Source organism: Triturus cristatus, chromosome 7 (genome assembly GCF_964204655.1).
Source record: "Triturus cristatus chromosome 7, aTriCri1.1, whole genome shotgun sequence".
NCBI classification, from domain to species: Eukaryota; Metazoa; Chordata; class Amphibia; order Caudata; family Salamandridae; genus Triturus; species Triturus cristatus.
Window position 1 is genome coordinate 1,182,126,901 of NC_140590.1, and position 20,189 is coordinate 1,182,147,089.

The 20,189-nt window shown below is 44.7% G+C and overlaps 1 protein-coding gene across 1 annotated transcript in view; it reads right to left on the reverse strand.

The window, feature by feature from the left end:
• The window catches only part of THOC6 (THO complex subunit 6), a 119,746-nt gene that overhangs the window by 81,852 nt on the left and 17,705 nt on the right, over positions 1 to 20,189 (reverse strand). The window contains exon 3 of the mRNA XM_085618518.1: positions 7,116 to 7,180. Within this exon, the coding sequence (XP_085474644.1) occupies positions 7,116 to 7,180 (65 nt within the window). The remainder of the gene's footprint in view (positions 1 to 7,115; positions 7,181 to 20,189) is intronic.

A 20,189-nucleotide genomic window follows, 5' to 3' on the forward strand; every position in this document is an offset into this window, starting at 1 on the left:
CACACAGATTAAGCTATTGACATTGTAAATAACAATGCCGTTTCTTTATTTTTGTTTATGTTTTTAAAACATGTAATGTCATGAGCAATTCCAATAGCTAACTTTAACAATGCCGAGACCGTTGCATTGTAAATGCTTGTCATAATGATCCCCACAATGCAGAGAAAAAAACTTGGGTTGGAACAGTTCATCATGCATGCATGGGAAGCTTGGCAGGGCAGAGGGAATTGACCCTGTTCTGTACCAGTGATTTGGGCAGTTTCTGTGTACACATAATCCCTGTATTTACAAAACTGTAACTTGGTTTTTATGCGTGTCATGTCCTCTGCTATAAACTGTCATTAAGGGTGCAAGGCTGTTGTCCTGGGTTTGCATTTAAAAACTTTTGAATTGCATTCTGGGAGTTGTAGTCCTAGATCAGTTCACTGGATACAAGTGACTGCACAAACTTGGAAACGGTGATTTGTAAAAGAAAAGCCCTGGACTGCAGCAGCACGCCCTTGAATATACCCAGTCGCTCGGTATCCTTAATTTCCACATCTTTCCCGCTGGCCCCATGTCCGGTGTGTGACTTTCCGCCATCCCGCGCTTTTCACTTCAGGCATTACAAAGAAGCATGCGTTGGTGCAGTTGTGTACCAGAACGGAAGTGGCTGATGGACACCATGTGAAGGGGGTGGCAGGGTGGGGACAGTGGTGCTGGAATAATCTTCAGAGTGCCTGTGCTGTCATCAATGTTATGTCAATCTGGGTAAATCATTTAATCTCCCCAAGCCCATTGACGGTGCATGGATACCCTCACGGGTGACAAGCCGCACTATATAAATCCACAAATGAATTATTTATTGAAATTACATGGTTTGTGGTAAAAACAAAATGCTGCATGAAGGAGAGGTGTAGTAAAAGAACCACGTTCATTCAGCAGGAGAACGGTAGGGTAATAATAGGCGTCCGGTGATGCTTCTCACACTGTCCCAATTTCGATTGAAATGCCCTCTTAATATGCACAATCAATGTGGTCAAGTATGCAGTTTTACTTCTCATCCTAGGGGAAGTTGGCGACTGCCAGCCCTACCCTCGTATGCTGCCTCTGCCCTGTTCCAAGATGTGTTCTCCTTCCCCTGTGGCCCACCAAAGCCCTCCCTACCCTGCCACACCGCCCTCCCCATGCCACCCACAGGAAGAACCCTCGCCACACCGCCCTCCCCATGCCACCCACAGCAAGAACAGCCTCAGCCTACCCAGTCACTTTTAATGCTGTGCCTTCACAGTCTCAGCTGTTGGTTTCGTAACCAGTTCTGTGGGATCTGTAAGAGAGCATCGCGGGCTCGCACCCTCCCTTCACCCGCTCCCCCGTGTGCGCCCCCCGCCCTCCCGTCTCAGACGTGCATTCTCAGAATGCCTCGGTGCTGCCATTTCTGAGAAGAGCCGTCCTGCGGCGTGTGTTAATATGCGGCTGTGCTTGTGTGGGAAATCTCGGCGCGCCTCGCGTCCTCTGTCTCTTGGTCTGCACACTTGTGCTCGTGGCAGCTAACCAACAACCATTGACAAAGCCAATAGTCCTAACTTGTTCAAAATGAGGCCAGAAAAAAGGCTCTCCCCGTGTCTTCAGCTCCGACCTTATTCCCGGGAACTAGAAAACGCAGCTTTTTCCAAGCACTTTTTGGAAGATTCATGAAGAGACAATCCTGTAGGGTCAAAGCGTTGAAATGTTTACTGTTCCCTCGAGGCAGAGCCATTTTTCCCCCAAAGTGTTGCAATTGCCAAGTTTTGGTTTTGATATTTATTTCATGTTAGAGGTGAAGGGCTGCCCTGGTACATTCCTGCCGGATGTTACCGCACACGGTGGAAGGCTGGAGTAAAATGCTGAGTAATGAATTTTACCAGCTGCAAGATGTAGTCTCTCTCCTACTGATTTAAAAAAAGAGGAGGGTTATGTGTGTATTTTCCTATTGTATTATGTTTTAGGATTACAGAGCTGAAGGTACAAGCAGTTCTGTTCTTTTCATTACAAAGCTCACTGGTAAACAATCGGGTCGACATGTTGATGCCTGTTTGACTGGGGAGGAAGATGCAGCGTTGAAGCATGTTAGAAATATCAACCCATCTGGGAACCGTGTAAACTAATTTGTATATGCGTGTGGAGAGCAAAACAGTTTACCATAGATTCAAATAATTGAAGTGAGGATCCGAAACAAGCCGCGCACCGGAGCCAAGACCAGTGCGAGTCCTAAAAAAAACGAGGGCACCGGAAGACACCACCGCCTTTCTCCGAGGCAGAGCAGAAATGCCTCGGAGAAAGGCAGCGTCATTTTCAGATTCGGGGGCGTGTTTTGCTGGTGTCTCCTCCCTGAGACTTCTCGCAAAAAACACGCCCCCGATCCGAAAAGGACGGGGCCTAATCTGAATGACTGACCTCTTCTCCAATGGCTGGCCAGCATTCAAGAGGCCAGCCAATGGAGAACAGGGGAGAAGAGGGGCGGGTTCAAGCCCCTCTTCTCCAAGTCTTTAAATCTCGGAGCGAGACTGCGCAAGCGCAGCCTTTGCAGCCGAGACCTAAAAAACTCCTGGATCTAGAAACTAAAAGATGGGAGGATATGTTACCCTTAGCCCTATATGCGAGCCGATGCAAAGTCCAGAAGAGCACCGGATACTCCCCATTTGAGCTTTTGTATGGACATCAACCTAGGTCCTTAATGGACATGATGCGGGAGACCTGGAAACGGAACCAGACCACTCCAAACCACTAGTTGAATATGTAGAGCAGCTTCGGACCCATCTGGGACAAATAAGAACGATAGTGAGGAATAATATGGAGAAAGCACAGGAAGCCCAAAAAGTACAGTACGACAAGAAAACAAAGAGTAGAACCTTTGCAGTGGGAGACGCCGTACTACTCATGATGGCCTCCTCCGACCATAAACAGTTTGGGCAATGGCAGGGTCCCTACATAGTGTTAGAAAAGGTGACTCCCGTTACGTACAAGCTCGAATTGGATAAAAAACGTAGAACCACCCAGGTGTTCCATGTGAACCTCTTGAAACGATGGGAAGGGCCTCTCCCCTCGTTGGTAGGGACCGTGAAAGATACCCCTTTATATGTACAATGCATTGATACGGAGTTGCCCTCCAACTTGAAGTCAGAGTTAGTGACCACTCTCTTGCCCCTACAGGACATCTTCTCCTTAACCCCAGGAAGAACCACCTTGGTGGAACACTCGATAAAAACAAGTGCAGGAAAAACGGTACGCCTTCGTCCTTACTGGATACCGGAGGCCCGTAGAAACATTATACGAGAAGAGGTACAGCAGATGTTGCAGATGGGTATAAAAGAACCCTCCACAAGTGAATGGAACTCTCGAATAGTTCTTGTCACGAAACCAGACGGTTCGGTACGTTTTTGTATTGATTTTAGGGAGGTCAATAAAATCTCGGAGTTCGATACTTACCCCTTGCCCCGAGTGGACGAGATGATAGAGCGGATCGGTAAGGCGAAATACATCAGCACACTGGATTTGTGTAAAGGGTACTGGCAAATACCCCTTAGGCCTCAAGACCGAGAAAAGACAGCCTTTTCCACCCCCGATGGGTTGTTTCACTTTGTGGTACTCCCCTTCGGGCTACATGGAGCCCCGGCCACCTTTCAGAGGGCTATGAACCGTATACTACAACCACACGAAGGGTATGCCGGGGCGTATATAGATGATATCGTCATCTACAGCGAGACCTGGGAACAGCATCTAACTCACCTCTATGAGGTGATCCAAGCATTGGGCAGTCATGGACTCAAACTCAACCAGGCTAAAAGCCACTTAGCAGCCCAAACAGTAAGGTACTTGGGATACCTGTTAGGAGAAGGAGTCATTCGGCCACAAAACAATAAACTATCGGCCATTGCACATATCCCATTCCCTCGTACCGCTCGAGAACTCCGGGCCTTCCTGGGACTCCTGGGGTATTATAGGAGGTTCATACCTCGGTTCTCCCAGATAGCAGCCCCCCTAACAGATCTGTTACACAAATCAGTGAAAACCGAAGCTATGTTAGGGAATCCCAGCCCCGCAGTAGTTCATGCCTTTAACACCTTGAAATCCACCCTAACATCAGATACTGTGTTGACCAGCCCCAATTACAGCTTGCCCTTTATTCTGCAAACGGACGCCTCCGATCAAGGGCTGGGGGCTGTCCTATCTCAAATAACACCCCAAGGGGAGGAGAAACCCATACTATATATTAGTAGAAAATTCTACCCCAGGGAACAGAACTACGCGGTCATTGAAAAAGAAGCCCTGGCCATCAAATGGGCCATTGATGCCTTGAAGTATTATTTGGAAGGAAGGGAGTTTACCTTGTATACAGATCACGCACCGTTAGAATGGCTAGCACGTAACAAGGGAAACAACGATAGAGTGCTACGGTGGTTTTTATCCCTCCAACCTTATCGATTTCACACTAAACACCGTAAAGGAAGCGAGCAAGCAAACGTAGACTTTCTATCACGATTTCCTCAAGCAAACCCCCTTACGGGAAGGACAGCAAGGGAAAGGGGATGTGAGAAGGGACCGGGTCCCCAGCGCCACGCACCTTCGGGGGTCCGCCATAGACACGGGTCCGGGGGAACCGGGAGAGTCGCCACCCGACCCCAAAGGTCCTTCGCAACGGCGACGGAAAGGATAACCTCCCCCCCTTGTCCTCTACACTTGCAGAAACAGACCGTCGACATTGAGGGCGTGGTAAGGGGAGGGACTAACCCCGGAAGCACTGAGGACCCGGAAGAGAAAAGGGACGAGAGACGCCAGATCGGGGAGAGAGCAGACGGAGGACGGAAGGAATCGAGAAGCGGAAGAGAAGAAGACGTAGGACGCAAGGACGGAGAACGAGTCGGGACGAAGACCGAAGGCAACGAGTATCCCGAAGAGGACGAGAAGTGGTCCGAGGAGTGGTGGTCCCCACCGGAGGAGGCTGGAGAGCGGCCGCAACTCAGGAGAGTTGCGGCGGAGCCTGTGAGTAACCCCGAGCGAGGATGAACGGAGAGCGGGTGGCGGGAGGGACGTGGTATGAAGGGAGGGATTGTATGCCGACACTGAGAAGTATTATGTAGGCTGCACTCGCCTGGTATTCACCCATTGAAAATTGACTTAGGAAAGCAGTGGTTGTAGGGAGGAGGAAGAACGGGGGCCACAGAGGAGTAGCGGGCACTTCCAGTCACGTTTGCACACCCCAACCAACCCTCCAACCCTGATTCCCCTTCCTGTACCTCACTCGTGATCACTTTTTCCCTTTGGCCCCCCCCTGCCTTTTAGTAGAATTCACCTTTAAACACGGTGGTGCGGTGACGGTGGTCAAAAACCGTGGCATATCCATTAAGAGTATATGACGGTTCCTTATTTTCCTCTCTCCTATGAGCCTCCGTGGGACAACCGGTGGTCCAGGAGAACAACCAGGGGACGGGACGTCCGAAGACGAACTAGGAGTAGCCCGAAGGGAAGAACCATCAGCAGAAGGACCAGACAAAACAGAAGAGCCCGAGGGGATAGTCAACAACCCTATAAAATCATCGAGTGGCCCAAATCCTGTTATTTCAAATAAAACCCGCCGAGTATCCCACTATATACAGCCTCCTCGTCTGATTATCCGACCTGCCCTCCCACAGGAATCAAATACAAATTTTTTTTTGAGGCGTTCTTTAGTCCTAATACGACTGCTTAGTTTCATGGCTCTAGTAGGCATAGAAGCCATTTTATTTGGAGTAGTACATTTACCGCAAATTGTCACAAAGTGTTGCCTTGCTTTGGCTCCTGGCAAGTAGAAACGCAATTTTAAGAACTTAGGGCCATATGCATGAACACATTTTCCCATAGACACAGAATGGGCAAGACCCTTTGATGCATCTGGCCCTCAATGAAGTCATCAGTGTGTTCATGTATTGTTTCTCGGTTTTAAGGATGTCTTGCATTTTCTGTCTAAGAAGATACTGCCACCTGCTCATTAGATCAGGTTTGCTAAATGTAACAAGTTTCTGACACATATTTAAGCTCTACGGACTAACATAGAGGGAATAATTGATAGAAACCATTTATTTTTTGCATGCAATTTAGCATTAAAAAGCTGCAATTGGCCGTTTTCGGGCGACAGGTCTAGTCAGTTGAACTGACAATGGTCTCTTCATTATTTGTTGCGCTGCTCGCATTTGTTTGCATCAACTGTGTTTTTTAGCTTCCGACGTGCTGAGTTGTATTTTAACATTTTTATAGGTGGTCATTTGAGAAGCAGTTATGTTATTTTAAATTAGGCTGTGGGGTGTGTTTCGGGGTGAATATACACCTTAATACGTAGGTACTGGAACGAGGAAGAATACACCAGGTCAGAAGTCCAGGCGGGTACTCCTTACCCCAACTAACAATGGAAATAGCCAGTCAACAAGCTGGAAAAGTGAGGCCACAGTGTTTACTCAGCAGTATGTGGATTGGCAGCTAAACGAGACAGAAGATTACCGTTAACTAGCTTAATAACGTCCCCAAATAGCATTTTGACTGGTCGCCTATTTATAATACAAGTCTGGGGTGTTTGAGAACATTTTCTCATCCGGCCGTGCAATTAAGGCACAGGCATGAGTGCATGCCTGGTATGTAGGGAGAGACGCAGCTTGAAAACATATAGAGTTGGGAAGACAACCTAATGAATGCAAGAGCAGACATCAGCTGCTATAATAATTTCATTTCCCCCCCCCCCATTAAATATCAATGTTTTCTAAAAGCCTTTAGGTAAGCTAGCAGCCCAAAGAGTGAGGTCCAGGAAACACAGGCACATATACATGGATTATGAAGAACATTAAGTGGCTTCTTAGCTATGTACTTTTCGCAAAATCTTTTCAAGCTCGAAGGCGAATACAGAGCACCAAATAAAGTTAAAGACCAAAATCCAATATGGACATATACACAGCTAGTTCTTAGAAGTTAGAGTAATTATAGAAAGATGGCGCAGGTGGTCCTGCCATGTGCCTAGTCACACATCCTCCCTTCTTCCACACAGGACTGCTTTCACTAAAACAACTTCTGGACCATGATTTGTTCGCATTACTAATTTAAAAGTGGAGAGATTATAGGGCCGGGATCACCTATGAACAGAACCACAGGCTTCTTGCTGTCCTCCTTGGCTTCAGAACTCAGTGCAGCAGATAGGCTATGGAAAGAAACAAAAAGTAAAGTTAAGAATCAGAAAAAGAAACAAGAAAGATTAATCAAAGGATGAAAAAGGTAACAGAAGAGAAACAATAGAAAGGCATCTAACAATACACAAAGGAGAAAACAAGTGCTAAATATAAGGAAACAACAAGAGAAGAAGCAAAAGGGAATAAAAAAAAAAAACAGGTTAGGGAAAAAAAGACGAAAAATGAATAAAGGAGAGATTGCAAAGAAATAGAACAAAAAGTTAAAACAAATGAAGATAAAAATTAGAGCAAAAAAGGAAGATGGAAATGGAGAAAAAAAGGAAGATGGAAATGGAGAGAAAAAGGAGCCATCAGCGTGTGGATACTTTAAAGCACATAAAATAATTGCAAATAAGAATCTCCTAGATGCACATCCTGGGCTTCAGGATTGCTGGCAAAACCCACTGCTCTGCTACTACTATCCGATAGCCTAATCTAATGCACAAATTTACATCAGGGTGGAGACTGTAGGCAGGAGGGATGATTCACACCACTTAGTAGTTGTAAACTGCAGACGCATCAGGGGTATGTTTTTAAGCAATATCATGTGGAAGCTGTGCATAGTAGGCAGGTGGGAACACAGATTCACACTACAAATACTTTAGGTTTCATAGATTGTGACAAACAACACTTGTTAAAAACTCAAAAGCATATGTACATTTATATCCACCCTACACTCCTTTCTTTAGCAGGAAAAGACCCCATGATAACATGCTGTGAATCAACATAAAATGGGACATTGCAATAGCCTATAGAAGGGAGCGATGGGAATTTTCCCCTTGACACTTTATATACATAACATTCCACCACATACCAGAACAGTCCTCAATATATGGGCAGCTACATTGAAATAAATCTGCTCGCAGGGCCGGCTAACTAAGGAAACTTCATTATGGGCGGGTGTATTACTTTCTCAGGTGGCCGCATAACCCGATTTTGAAGGATGGGTGTTAGACTTGGCATCTTTTGACGTGTTTCCCCTTAGTTTTTGGCCTCCCGGTTTTGACTCTATTTGTGCTGGCTTAGCGTTTCTGCACACTTTTCTCACTGCTGATCAGTGGTAAAGTGCAAGTGCTCCTGTGGTAAAATGTGTTGTGGATTGGTATTTCCATGATTGGCCAGTTTGATTTGTGTGTCAGTCCCTAGTAAAGTGCACTGCATGTGCCAGGGCCTGTAAATCAAATGCTGTTGGTGGGCTGCAGCACTGGATTGTGCCACCCACCCAAACAGCCCGTAAATGTAACTCTGGCCTGCCATTGCAGAGCCTGTGTGCAGTCTGATACTGCCATGTCAACTTTGCAAGTGCACCCACTTGCCAGGCCCTAACCTTCCATTTTCTTACATGTCAGTCACCCCTAAGGTAGGCCCAAGGTACCCCTGTGGGCAGGGTGCAGTGTATGTGAAAGGTAGGACATGCCCTGGTGTATGTGTGGCATGTCCTGATAGTAAATTACAGCCAATTTTGTTTTTCACTATTGTAAGGCTACCTGTTTCCCATAGGACAGAACATGGAGATTGTTTATAACATCTTATAAATATATCTGGCCCTGGGAACTAAGTAGGAACATTAAGTTTAGTATGCCTGAACTCAGAATCTAAAGATGCATCTTTTAGTGAAGTTGATTTTTACATTCTTTGTTTGAAAATACCACTTTTAGAAAGTAGGTATTTTCTTGCCTAACCATCCAATGTGCCTCTGCTGGGTTTGTGGATTGACTGGCTGGATTTTGGATGACAAGGGCTGGGGAGCAGGAGTGGCTCCGGATAGTCTAGGTGGGTCAGGAAAGGGCTGGATAGACCTGGACTGCATTTAGAGTAGGGGGAAGGAGATTTCCTTGCACCTGAATGGTCCTGGTCTGACTCAGACAATGCCGTCCCCACCTCCTGCCAGGAAGCCACCCCAGAGAAGGCAGGACTGGTTTTGGCTGGGCACAGACACACTCTGCCTAAGAGATCAAAGGATTTTGGGATATAAATATTGGGGCCCAGACCCCTGAACTTTAGAACTCTTTTGGACCAAGAAGACTGCCAAGAAGAAGAGCTGGAGAAGCTGCGAGGAGGAACTACCACTTTGCTGTGTTGACCTGCAGTGGCTGCTTCTGTCTTGGGCAGTGAAAGGACTGGACTGAACTTTTTGCAATCTACTTTTGTGAGTTTCTCCAAGGGCTTGAGGTAGAGCTTGCCCCCTGTTCAAGAAGTCTCAGTAACAGCAAAGACTTCAATAGCTCTTCTGCCCTTAGCACTGGGAACTGTGTGTTTTGTGCTGCAACAGAAGAACAAGCACTTGCAATGCAATAGGTCTCGCATTTGCATGAGTTTGAGCTATTGGCATTGTAAATGACAATGCCTTTTATTCATGTGTTTTGAAAACTTGCAAGCAGTGCATAGTCTTTAATACAAATTGGAGTTGTGAAATTGGAATACTCTTTCACTTATTGTTTCACTCCATTACTTACACCCCAGACTCGGGCACAATTAAAGTTGCGGGTAGGCACATGTACACCAACAAACCTCTCATGCACTTTTTCCTTCAGCGATTGCTAGATAAAGCACAGATTATTATCATTAAAAACTTTACACAGGACTGTCAACAATCAAACGTTTCACCACATCTGGAGTCCTACTGGTGGGATGCTGCCGACGCTTTTCCTACGTTTTAAAGCTCATCCATGGATGGACAACACCAATCGTAATATACAGTCCTGGTTATCATTTGCACACTACGCAGCCATCTTGTGTCCTTTACTAAGGGATTTCATCCCACAATCAAAGAACATGTAGGGAAAGAAAATTTTGAAAGAGAAATGCTTGTTTTGTAGCCTCGAAGATTCCAAGACAAAGCTGAGAATAAAGTCACTATACAGGATGGTGGCAGTGGATTATGAGTAAAAGCAGAGTATGAAAAAGCCAAACTCCTGACATATTAATATGAAAAGGGTAGCACTTATCAGTTACTTTCGCTCCTTCATTGCACCATGTACTTGGGATTTATCATTGGCTCATAGCACAAGCCGTCCAACAAAACAAAATTCCTAGTGTTTTAGATGGCACCGAAATGAATCTTGTCCTTCTGAGAGAACATGGATATCTGTCCACAATGACATAGAGTAACGAAGTCATATCTTTTGATGGATGAAAAAATAGCTACCTGTGACCGACCTGAGCAGAAACAGCCCGTAAAGTAAAACCCTAAAAACAGAAAGCTTTAGTGTTTCACACTTTCATGGCACTTCAGCCAACAATGCAAGCATATGTCCTGCAAATTCACAAAGAAGGGGATCCCAGCAGGAAAATAGTGCAGATCCAGACAAGAAGTATGTCTAAACTTAATAAAACCAGGCACCACAACAACATCACTAAAATGATTGCCTTGTCCTCCTAAAGAATCTTTAACCTGGTCAGAAAGCTTCTGGGTGATACACGGGTACCAAAATAGATACAACAGCTGGTCTATACATTGGGCCGGTTCAGAAGACTCTATAGAAGCCAGCCCTGGAGTTCACAATATCTCCGCCTCGGGACTAAAGCAATCTACTCCTTGATACTGAAACAAGGAACTGTTCAGAAAACACTTGACAACTCAGGCCGTCAAGCAAGGATAGGCAACTTGTGCCAACTAATTATGAAAAACATGAGAAACATCATTATATGGTGTCACCGCCAGTATACACATATGCACCACTATCCATTTCATGTTGTCTTAAAGGACTGTTCGTCCTAGGGCATTTTTAAAGTGTCATTATGTAGGTGCTATATAAAACAAATTAATTTTTTTTTTTTAAAACAGCAATTTGTCCCGCAGCGCTCAGTCATATGTTCAGCAGATTCTGTTCGACAAACCCTTGCCTAGCACAAGGCTCCTGGGGACTGTGACTTGTAAACACTGCAGAAGGGGAGACAGTGAAGGCGCCCCCCCCCAAGCTGGATGTCTCTAGACCGGCACCACCCCGCTTCCTCCCCCGCAGCGCGGCGCTGACAGGAGAGAAGACAGCTCCATTAAAAGCAGGGCCTGCCTCTCCGAGGCGCTCCCGGGAGCAGATGGAGAGGCCATTTTGCCAAATGCACCGTGACTCCTGGTTTATACATGAGCATCTGGGGCGCTTCCTAACGTGACGTGATGTACAATGTCCTGAAATTCATCAACTGTCCCCGCACAATTAAAGATTCTGTTAAATAATTCGGCCGGGATGGCCCGCCGCCCGAGAGAAAGGCAGTGGGGCGTGAGGGGTCAAATGCTTCCACAGGACGGATACGTACAAGATGGGGCGCACAGGCTACAGAGGTATGCTCCCATTCAAAGCCGGCGAATGATCCGCAGACAGCGGGAGAGGGTGATGCCACACAGACTGAAAGGGACACCGCCCTCCCCGGCCTTGAGAATTCTCGTAATGAAGTGAAACATGGACTGTGAGAGAACACTGGGGGTTTTGTTCCCGCGTTGGGGGACAAACACAACACGAGACAGACAAAGGCCTTATGAACTTCACCCAGAAGAAGCCTTGAGAATCAACCGGTAGGCATGCTGCGACCTCTGTTAAGAAGCACGACTCTGGGAAACAAGGCGGAAAAGACGCGAGATGCCGTCCAGAAGTGAACATGGAGAAGCAGCGAGCAAAATCTCCAGCCCGGGTGGGCGGGGCCTAATGCCGACAGGGCGGACACCAACCCCGCTTCCACATAAGCCGGACACAAAAGCAACAACAATGGAGCTCGCCAAGGCGAAGCAGCGCATGCGCTGCATCGTAGGCACAACCTAAAAAAAATCAACCAGACGACGACGATGCAGCTGACTCTGTGTCCTGACGGCACCACAGAGGGCACCGTGGCAACGCGACCCTGGTCTCACCGGCATCGCCTGCTGACGCCGCCACCGAGCCGCTGCTTGCACCGCTACCTGTGGGCACCACACTCAGCACCGCCTCACTTCACAATGACGCCTTGGTATCCCCCACGACGCCGCTGCACGCCGCAATCTACACCGCTGCTTGCACCATGATTCGAGGGCACCGCTCGTAAAGTTACGACGCACCGCCCTCATCCCGCACCGCAACCATGATCTACCTACGCCATCGACTCCAGTAAGTCAGCTGACGACAGCGTTTCAGCAACAACGCCGCTGCTTGCACCGCCACCTGACAGCACCGCAACAAACACCACATTCACCTCGTACCGTGACCCTGGTCTCACCGACGACGCCATCTGACGCCGTCACCGAGCCGTTGCTCGCACCGCTACCTGAGGGCACTGCACGCCGTACCGCTGCACTTCGCACCGCAACACTCGACGCCTGCCGACGCCAGCGCTCTTGACTTCAACAGAGAGGAGTTTGATCTGCAACGTGTGTGACTTAGAGGGCCCAACGTCTCCTGCACTGACCTCCGGAAGCTCAACGAGAGGTCGCAAATGCCCTGCACCTCTAAAGGTACTGTTTGCGGGTCTTCCCGACACCGCAGCTGACCCATGACGCCGCGGTCAGCCACAACCGTTTGGATTGGTTTGTTCATGACACCATGATAGCCCCGGACGGAGCTATTAACATCAAGGAACTGTATTTCAAGCATATTTTGATAACTGAAGATTTCTAAGTACTGTATTGTGGATTTTCATTATCGTTTTTAGTCTTGTCTTAAGTGTATAAAAATATTGGATATTTTTCTAAACCGGTGTGGTGTCCTTTCGAAGTGCTTGAACCGTATTACTGTTGTTTATGTGCAAATGATTTACACACTGTCTCTAAGATAAGCCTGACTGCTCGTGCCAAGCTACCGAGGGGGTGACCAGGGGTTATTTTAGGACTGTAACTCCCTTATCCTGACTAGGAAGAAGGGTCCGTATTTGGAAAAAGGTGCAAACCCTTGCCAGCTAGAGACATCCATGTCTAACAATGGGATAGACTAGGAATGCCCACCCTGAGAGCAATTCTTAGACAAAACATAATTAAATTATTTTCCAAACGCATATTGTTGTGCATTGAGAACTGAGCGGAATCTGTCTTGGAGACTGGTCAGAAAAATTCCAGAAAATCTAGGGTTTCGTAGAATTTTCAATAGTATAACCAAAAAATCCAGAAATACAGTATGGGAAGAAAAATCGAAGGTAAAACGTGGATTACAAGTCAACTTTTGATTGAGTGAGGAACAAACTTTTGTGGCAAAAGCTATCACACTGGGGTATCGCGGACCCTCTTTTAAAAGCTAATCAGCTGCTATATATATGAACACTTGGGCGAGGGTGAGAATTGGCGATAAATCTATGTTATCAAGGAAAATAGTGACAAATCAGGGCAAAAGCAGGGCTGTGTTCTTGCGCCATATTTATTCAATTTGTTCTTAACTGACCTCTTGATCGAACTGGATGCAGTAAATTCTCATGCACCAAAAATAGGATCTACTATGGTCATATCAAACTTATATGCGGACGATGTTATATTGATCAGCCAGACAAAAATTGGAGTTCAACAACTCATAGACCGGCTTTGCATATGTACGTCAACAAATGGCATGACAGTTAACTTAAAGAAATAAGATCATGGTAGTAAGTGGCAGAGTAAATAAAAGGCATAAATGGTTCTTAGGAAGCAAACTACCTGAGCAGACAACAACGTACAGATATCTGGGAGTTCTTTTTGACAATAGAGGCACTTTCAAACAGCATAGGAAGGATTTTAAGAGAAAAGCGGTTTCCTTGACCCAGGCATTCTGTACCCTGCAAAGACCTTTAGATGGTCCAAGCTATGCCCAACTACTGAAAGTAATCGCAGCAATACTCTTTCTGACCGTTGCATATAGTAGTGAAGTACTTCGGGACAGAGATGCACCACTGTTAAATCTAATCTCTTTGAAAGTATTTAGATCACTGTTCCACCTCTCTTTAAAAGCATTGCCAGTCCAGATAAGATTGGAGTTTGGGCTCAATCAATTAACTGCGAGGCAAGGGGGCTAAGTAAATACCTGGAATAGAATATGGTCAGTCTATGAAAGTCAATTTTGCCAAGCTCTGTGGCAGGAGATACAAAGGACTATAATAGCATCAGCAAGCCTTTACTTGGATGCAGAGAGCAAAGCACTGAAAACCCAAACAATATGGGCAAATTCCCCTTCTCCAGCAGCTTTAAAAAAATAGTTAATACTACAGTTAAGAAATGATTACTTGTCAACGATAAAGAGAAGTTAGCCGGTAGACCGCATGCATGGTCCATGATAAATGAATATAAAATACTCAAGTGTCAACCAGATCTAGAAGATGGATGGTCAAGAAACCTGAAAATTGATTTTATGCATTTCCGTCTCAACAGTATTCCTGGAGACATAGGGAAAAAAATGGAACAAGGCACCCATAAAAGCTCCTTTCATACATACCACATGTGTATGCCCGGGATTATTACAAGAAAGAAGACAATTGCTGAAAATTCCATATAACGAGCGGGGAATATGTACCTGTGGGCAGGCTGTAATTGCAAGTTTTAGTTCCACCGATTCTATGATGAACTATTGACTCACGAAATTCTTTGAAAACTGCAGGGAAAAACTGCCAACTACTCCCGAGCACAACTTGTTAAACGAGACCTTTAAAAGCTCTAAAAGGTGACATCGTACAGAATCTGTTTAATGTAACCCTCTGCTTTTTTGCACATACTACAGCTACATTTGTTGCACTTTATGAAGAAATATAACACAACACATTTGCACTTTAGGACAACATACAGGACTCTAGGGTCTTGAAACAGCTGCAATGGTCCTGTCTGTCTTTTATGTACGTAATAGTAATTCATATTTTATAAATATATTTTTTAATATAATGTCTTTTTAACTCTGAGCATAGCAAGACAGGAAGAATTACATATGATGGCACCTGAGTCCTTTCACAAATCTCTTGTAACTCAGTGTAGCAGGGAGTTTGCCGCCTGTCTTGATGGGGAGGCTAGCGCTCCGGACATCCTGGGTGCTTTTGGAAACATGTCCACGGTCATACGGAGGCTTTTACAAGTCCCGGACGGGGGCCATGAGCCAGTAGGCCCAAGATGGTTCGATTCAGTCTGTTCCCAGGCTTCTAGGAAGCTGAGGACAAGCCTTAAGCAACAGGCCCGAGACGTGGTGGTGGTAAAAGGGCTGCGTAGAGCATATACGGCCGCACAAGCAAATCATAAATCCTCGCTGAAGGAGTAGGCCTGGTCTGATCTAGTGGAGGCAAGCACTCTGCGCAAAAGCTCTAAGTTTTGAGCCCTCATTAATAGCCGATTTTTTTCAGAAGAGAACGCCAAATCACTGCACGCCCACATCACGGAGGATGATTGGGTCGAACACTTTGAGGGTATTTTTCAACCTAAATCCATGCGATCTGAAGGGCAGGAAAGCATGGAAGGTAAAGCGGATCTCATATTTTCCACCCAAGAATTAAGAGCTGGTATATTAAGTCTAACCAAAAGAAAGGCCCCAGGGTCAGATGGGGTTCCTCCTGACCTTTATATCGCCCATATAGACTTTTGGGTGCCTGTCCTTACAGCGGTTGTCATTGCTGCTGTGCAGGTCGGCCGCCCACACTCCTGGGCTTTATTGACCATAGTGCCGGTATTTAAAAAGGGTGACCGGGACAGTACCTCATGTTACAGTGCCATTTCTCTCCTAGATTCTGTGGTGAAGGTGGTGGGTCGTATGATTCTTAACAGGTTGGTAACTTGGGCGGACGAAAACAACTTCTTATCTGAAATACAATATGGTTTCCACCCTGGCCAGTCTACTGTAGAGTAGTGTTTGAACTTATATCTTGTTCTGAATAAGTATACGGAGGCTCGTTCATGTCTGATATATTTAGCCTTCATGGACCTGTCCTCAGCCTTTGACTGTGTGAACAGGTCCAAGTTATGGCAGTTGATGATATCCATTCGCATTGATAAAAAAATAATTTGGTTCTTGAGGGACCTCCGCCGAGATTCTAGGGCGGTTTTTCGCTATTCTAAGGACCTGAAAGTGTCCCGTCAGTTTAACATCAGGAGGGGGGTGCGTCAGGGGTGCATTCTCTTACCCTACCTTTTCAATTTATACATCAACTTCCTAGAAAAGGCCCTTCTAGTAACCAAAGCTGACAGTACCCAGGTAGGCAAGAGTAGCCTGCCAGTCCTCTTATATGCGGACAATGCAGTCCTCCTGGCGAGGACTGCAAGGGGCTTACAACTTCTCCTAAACTCTTTTGCCTCTTTTATGGAGGAGCTGGACCTGTCGGTGAACCATTCTAAATCCTATATTATGCAGGTGGGCCCCGGAAAGGCTAAGGCTAAGCAGCCCACCTTTCAACTAGAGAGTTCTTTAATATCCAAGACAAATGTTTTCTTCTATCTGGGATTGGTGTTCTCTGAGCTGGAGCCCCCTGCTTAACCGAAAGAAAGGGGAGCTAGTGAAAGCTTCAGCTGCTGTTTTTAACTTTGCCAGCAGAGTGGGAGGGAAGCCAATAAGAGCCATGCTAAAAATCTACCAAGCGAAATGTATTTCAAAGGTCAGTTATGGAAGCGAGATATGGGGCCATATCGCGCTTGGGGCCCTGCAGAGCACCGAAAACTCATTTTTGCGAAGAGCTCTTTCTGTCCCGCAAGGCACCCCATCTTATGTTGTGCATGAGTAATTGGGGATGCCTTACCTCTCTGATGACCTGGCTTTTCGAACTCTGGCCTTGTGGTTTAAAATATGGGCCAAGCAAGAGCGCATACTTAGCAAAGACGTCCTATGGGACAGCCTCTCTCTTGATCACTTTTCACGTATTCGATGGCTCCAGTATATAAAAGTAGGCCTTGCTAGACTTGGAAGAGCTGATCTCTTTACGAATCCTGAGGGAATTGGTAAAAGGGACCTCATTTGGGCCAAGGAGTCTTTCTTAAGAATGCGACAAAGTGAAAGAGAAGGAAACGAGCTGTGTAAGCCCAGTGTGCGCAAGTACGTCGTATTGAAAACAATGCCCATCACGGAGCTTTATCTTCTAGAGCTGAAAAGCATACACGATAGTTTTTTTCTGACGAGGTTCTGGCTTGACCTTTTCCACTACTTGTTGGCATACCCTGATGGTTCTCTCAGAGGTCAGTGCATCATGTCCTGTGGCTGCGATGGAGAACCTCCTCAGGAAATGATGTATTTTTTAATGTTCTGCACTTTTTAAGCCGTTCCCAGAAGATCATTTATAATCCCCATCTTAAAAAAAATGGGCTTTAGGGGGGTGAGACCAGCTTTTATTTTCTTACAACTTCTTTCTAGTGATACCGTTATGTACACCCTACATTTTCTACGGTATGCCATCAGACAAAGGACAAATTGTAAATAATATCTGTATTGTAACTTATGCTTTTTACATGTGTATAGTTTACCTGGATTTTATAACACTTGTCAATTTGTAGTCTGTTTTATGGTATAACATAGGCCGTATGACTTATGGTTTTAACCTTAAAGGCGAATAAAGTTTTATTGATTTGATTTGACATATGATGGTGTTTTTTGTTTTAAAGTCAATATTTGGAATTATTTTATAAGAATGTTTTTATTAAATGTAATGTAAATGCTATGGTTTTAAATAACTATGCATGAATATACTTTACTTACTTTTCCAAACTCCAGAAGGAGTGTGGCTTGTTGAAAATGCAATTTAACAAATTTAGACCACTATCACATGCATTACACCCATACATAAGGCAACTAGACTTCATACCCAATATCACTCCGATGGAGGCCAATCTCACCATGCAGGTACTCGAGGAGGAGGAGGAAAAAGCAATCCAGCTTATACAAATCTTTAGTAATTAGCACATCAGCTACCTTAGATAAGCATAAAGCAGCCTGGTAGACCGACATGAGCTCAGCGGAAGAAACCAAATGGCAGGAGGCATTGGCAATGCCCTGAGAAATAGCAACTACTGTAAAATGTCATGCAATAAAATGTAAATATGTACATAGGGCACACTATACCAGAGTTAATGTCTGGTGCAGTTAAAGAGGATGCCTCATCTTTATGTGTTAAATATCAAACAGAAGAGGGAGAGACTTGTTCCATACTGAATGGAGTTGGAGGGCTGTGGAAAAGGCATGCAATAGCGTTATGTGTACCTGGGTTTCATTCACACCACAAACAGTTTTACTAAATATTCTTGGGGATCTAGGCTTAGGTCTAATAGCCGCAAAAGTAGATATAGCTCAAAACAGGATTAATCCAGTAGCAACTACAATCATAAAATGGGAACGTTCTTGATGAATGCAGATTGCTTGAAACACCTAGGTATGTAGCAACGGCTGTGCTTAAAACCGCTCAACAAAATGTGCGAGGGTCAGGCTCAATATCAGGGTATTATGACTAAATGCATTATTGTTCGTACTCAATTAAACTGGATATTTTGCACCGGTCTCAGTATTGGGAAATAATTCATATAAATTAAAGCAAGCGTGTATAATGCAAAGGCATTGCATGTATATATTAGTTGTTGTTTACATTATGTTATACCAGATTCAACAATGGTAATTCTGGAACAATTTTAAAAATCTTCTCTCTAAAATAAATGTATTACAAAAAAAAGCATATGCACATAAATCACAGTACTTTTCAGATACAAAATTATCCATCATAAAATCACTGTTCAAACAATGTCTTTATTGTTGTATCAATTTTACTAGGTCAATTTCTGGATTGGTTCACAAAATGAAGTAACGTAATACAAACCACTGTCAACACTAAATGAATAACCGTGTTACAAGTAGAAATATTATCCTCTACAATCTTTTGAAAGTCACTTGCAATTCAATAGTACGAGCAAACTGGCAAAATGTGCTGAATGGTTTCTTGGGTCATTTTACACAATCTACAAACACTAAGCACTTTTAATGCTCCAGGCCAAGGATCTTCACTCATCAACACCAGTAAATCACTGGAAACAAAAATATACTCCTAGAAATATGAAAGACGGTACTTTGGAAAACATAGCTGCTCAACACAAAAACCACAGTGTTTATAAATGCCAACCCAAAAATGTTCACTGGAGTACTGGCAGTTATACTAAAAGGTTTTTCATCACAGCTACTTTAATTAACTTCTTCAGTAAATGTCTAATCAACTATTAGTGCTCCCAATACTGAGAAAATATGTATCATTTTGTTGTTATTAAAAAGAATGTGGTTTCAGAGGTTTAGAGAGCTCATCATCAAAAAGCTCACAAAGAGCCTCTACCAGAGGGGGACAAACCAATTAAATTGACATCTTTTGCTTGAAACAAATTACTTATACTGCGACAGCAAGAGTGTGAAGGACCAGTTTATAAACCTTACAATCGAATACAAAGATTAGATTTAGAGGCCGTAAAGGAACATAGTGGGGGCTACAGAATTCTTGAGCCAGAACTAGATTTCAGGCCAGCCACACTAAATAACCACAACTCTGTCACTTAGAGTTTGCCGACAGAGGGACATGTGCAACTGCATTGTAGCAGTTGTGTGTGTCAGGTAGTAGACTGTAAGATAGGGAGCATGGCAAGATACATATTCCTCTCCGGTCTACTTCTTGCCCCATAAATGGCAATGCAGGTATACACAGTGACAAGTTGCTAAAATTGAAACTGCAATTCAAGAGTTTTGTTTAATCTTTCTTTTGGGGAGCAGAAGGGTAGAACGTGTCTTAGTATGTAGGATCACACTAATCACAACTATTTATATAGAGTACACTTGAAATGGAGTTCTTTTTGACTCTCAATAATAAACATTTACTACTACTCAATATAACTAATTTTGTCAGACTTGGAGTAATGAAAGACGGAGGTCAACCTAAGATTCAAACATATGCTTTGCAGATTACATGCTGCAGAATGCAGCACATGTACAACGCACTTAGCTATTTTACAATTATTTTAACTTGTGATCAACATTTACACAAGGATGTCTGTAAACAAATAAATTATCAACCTATGGTATTTTCTGATAATTCAACTTTGTGACCAAAGATGAGACACGCATCTCTCCTCAT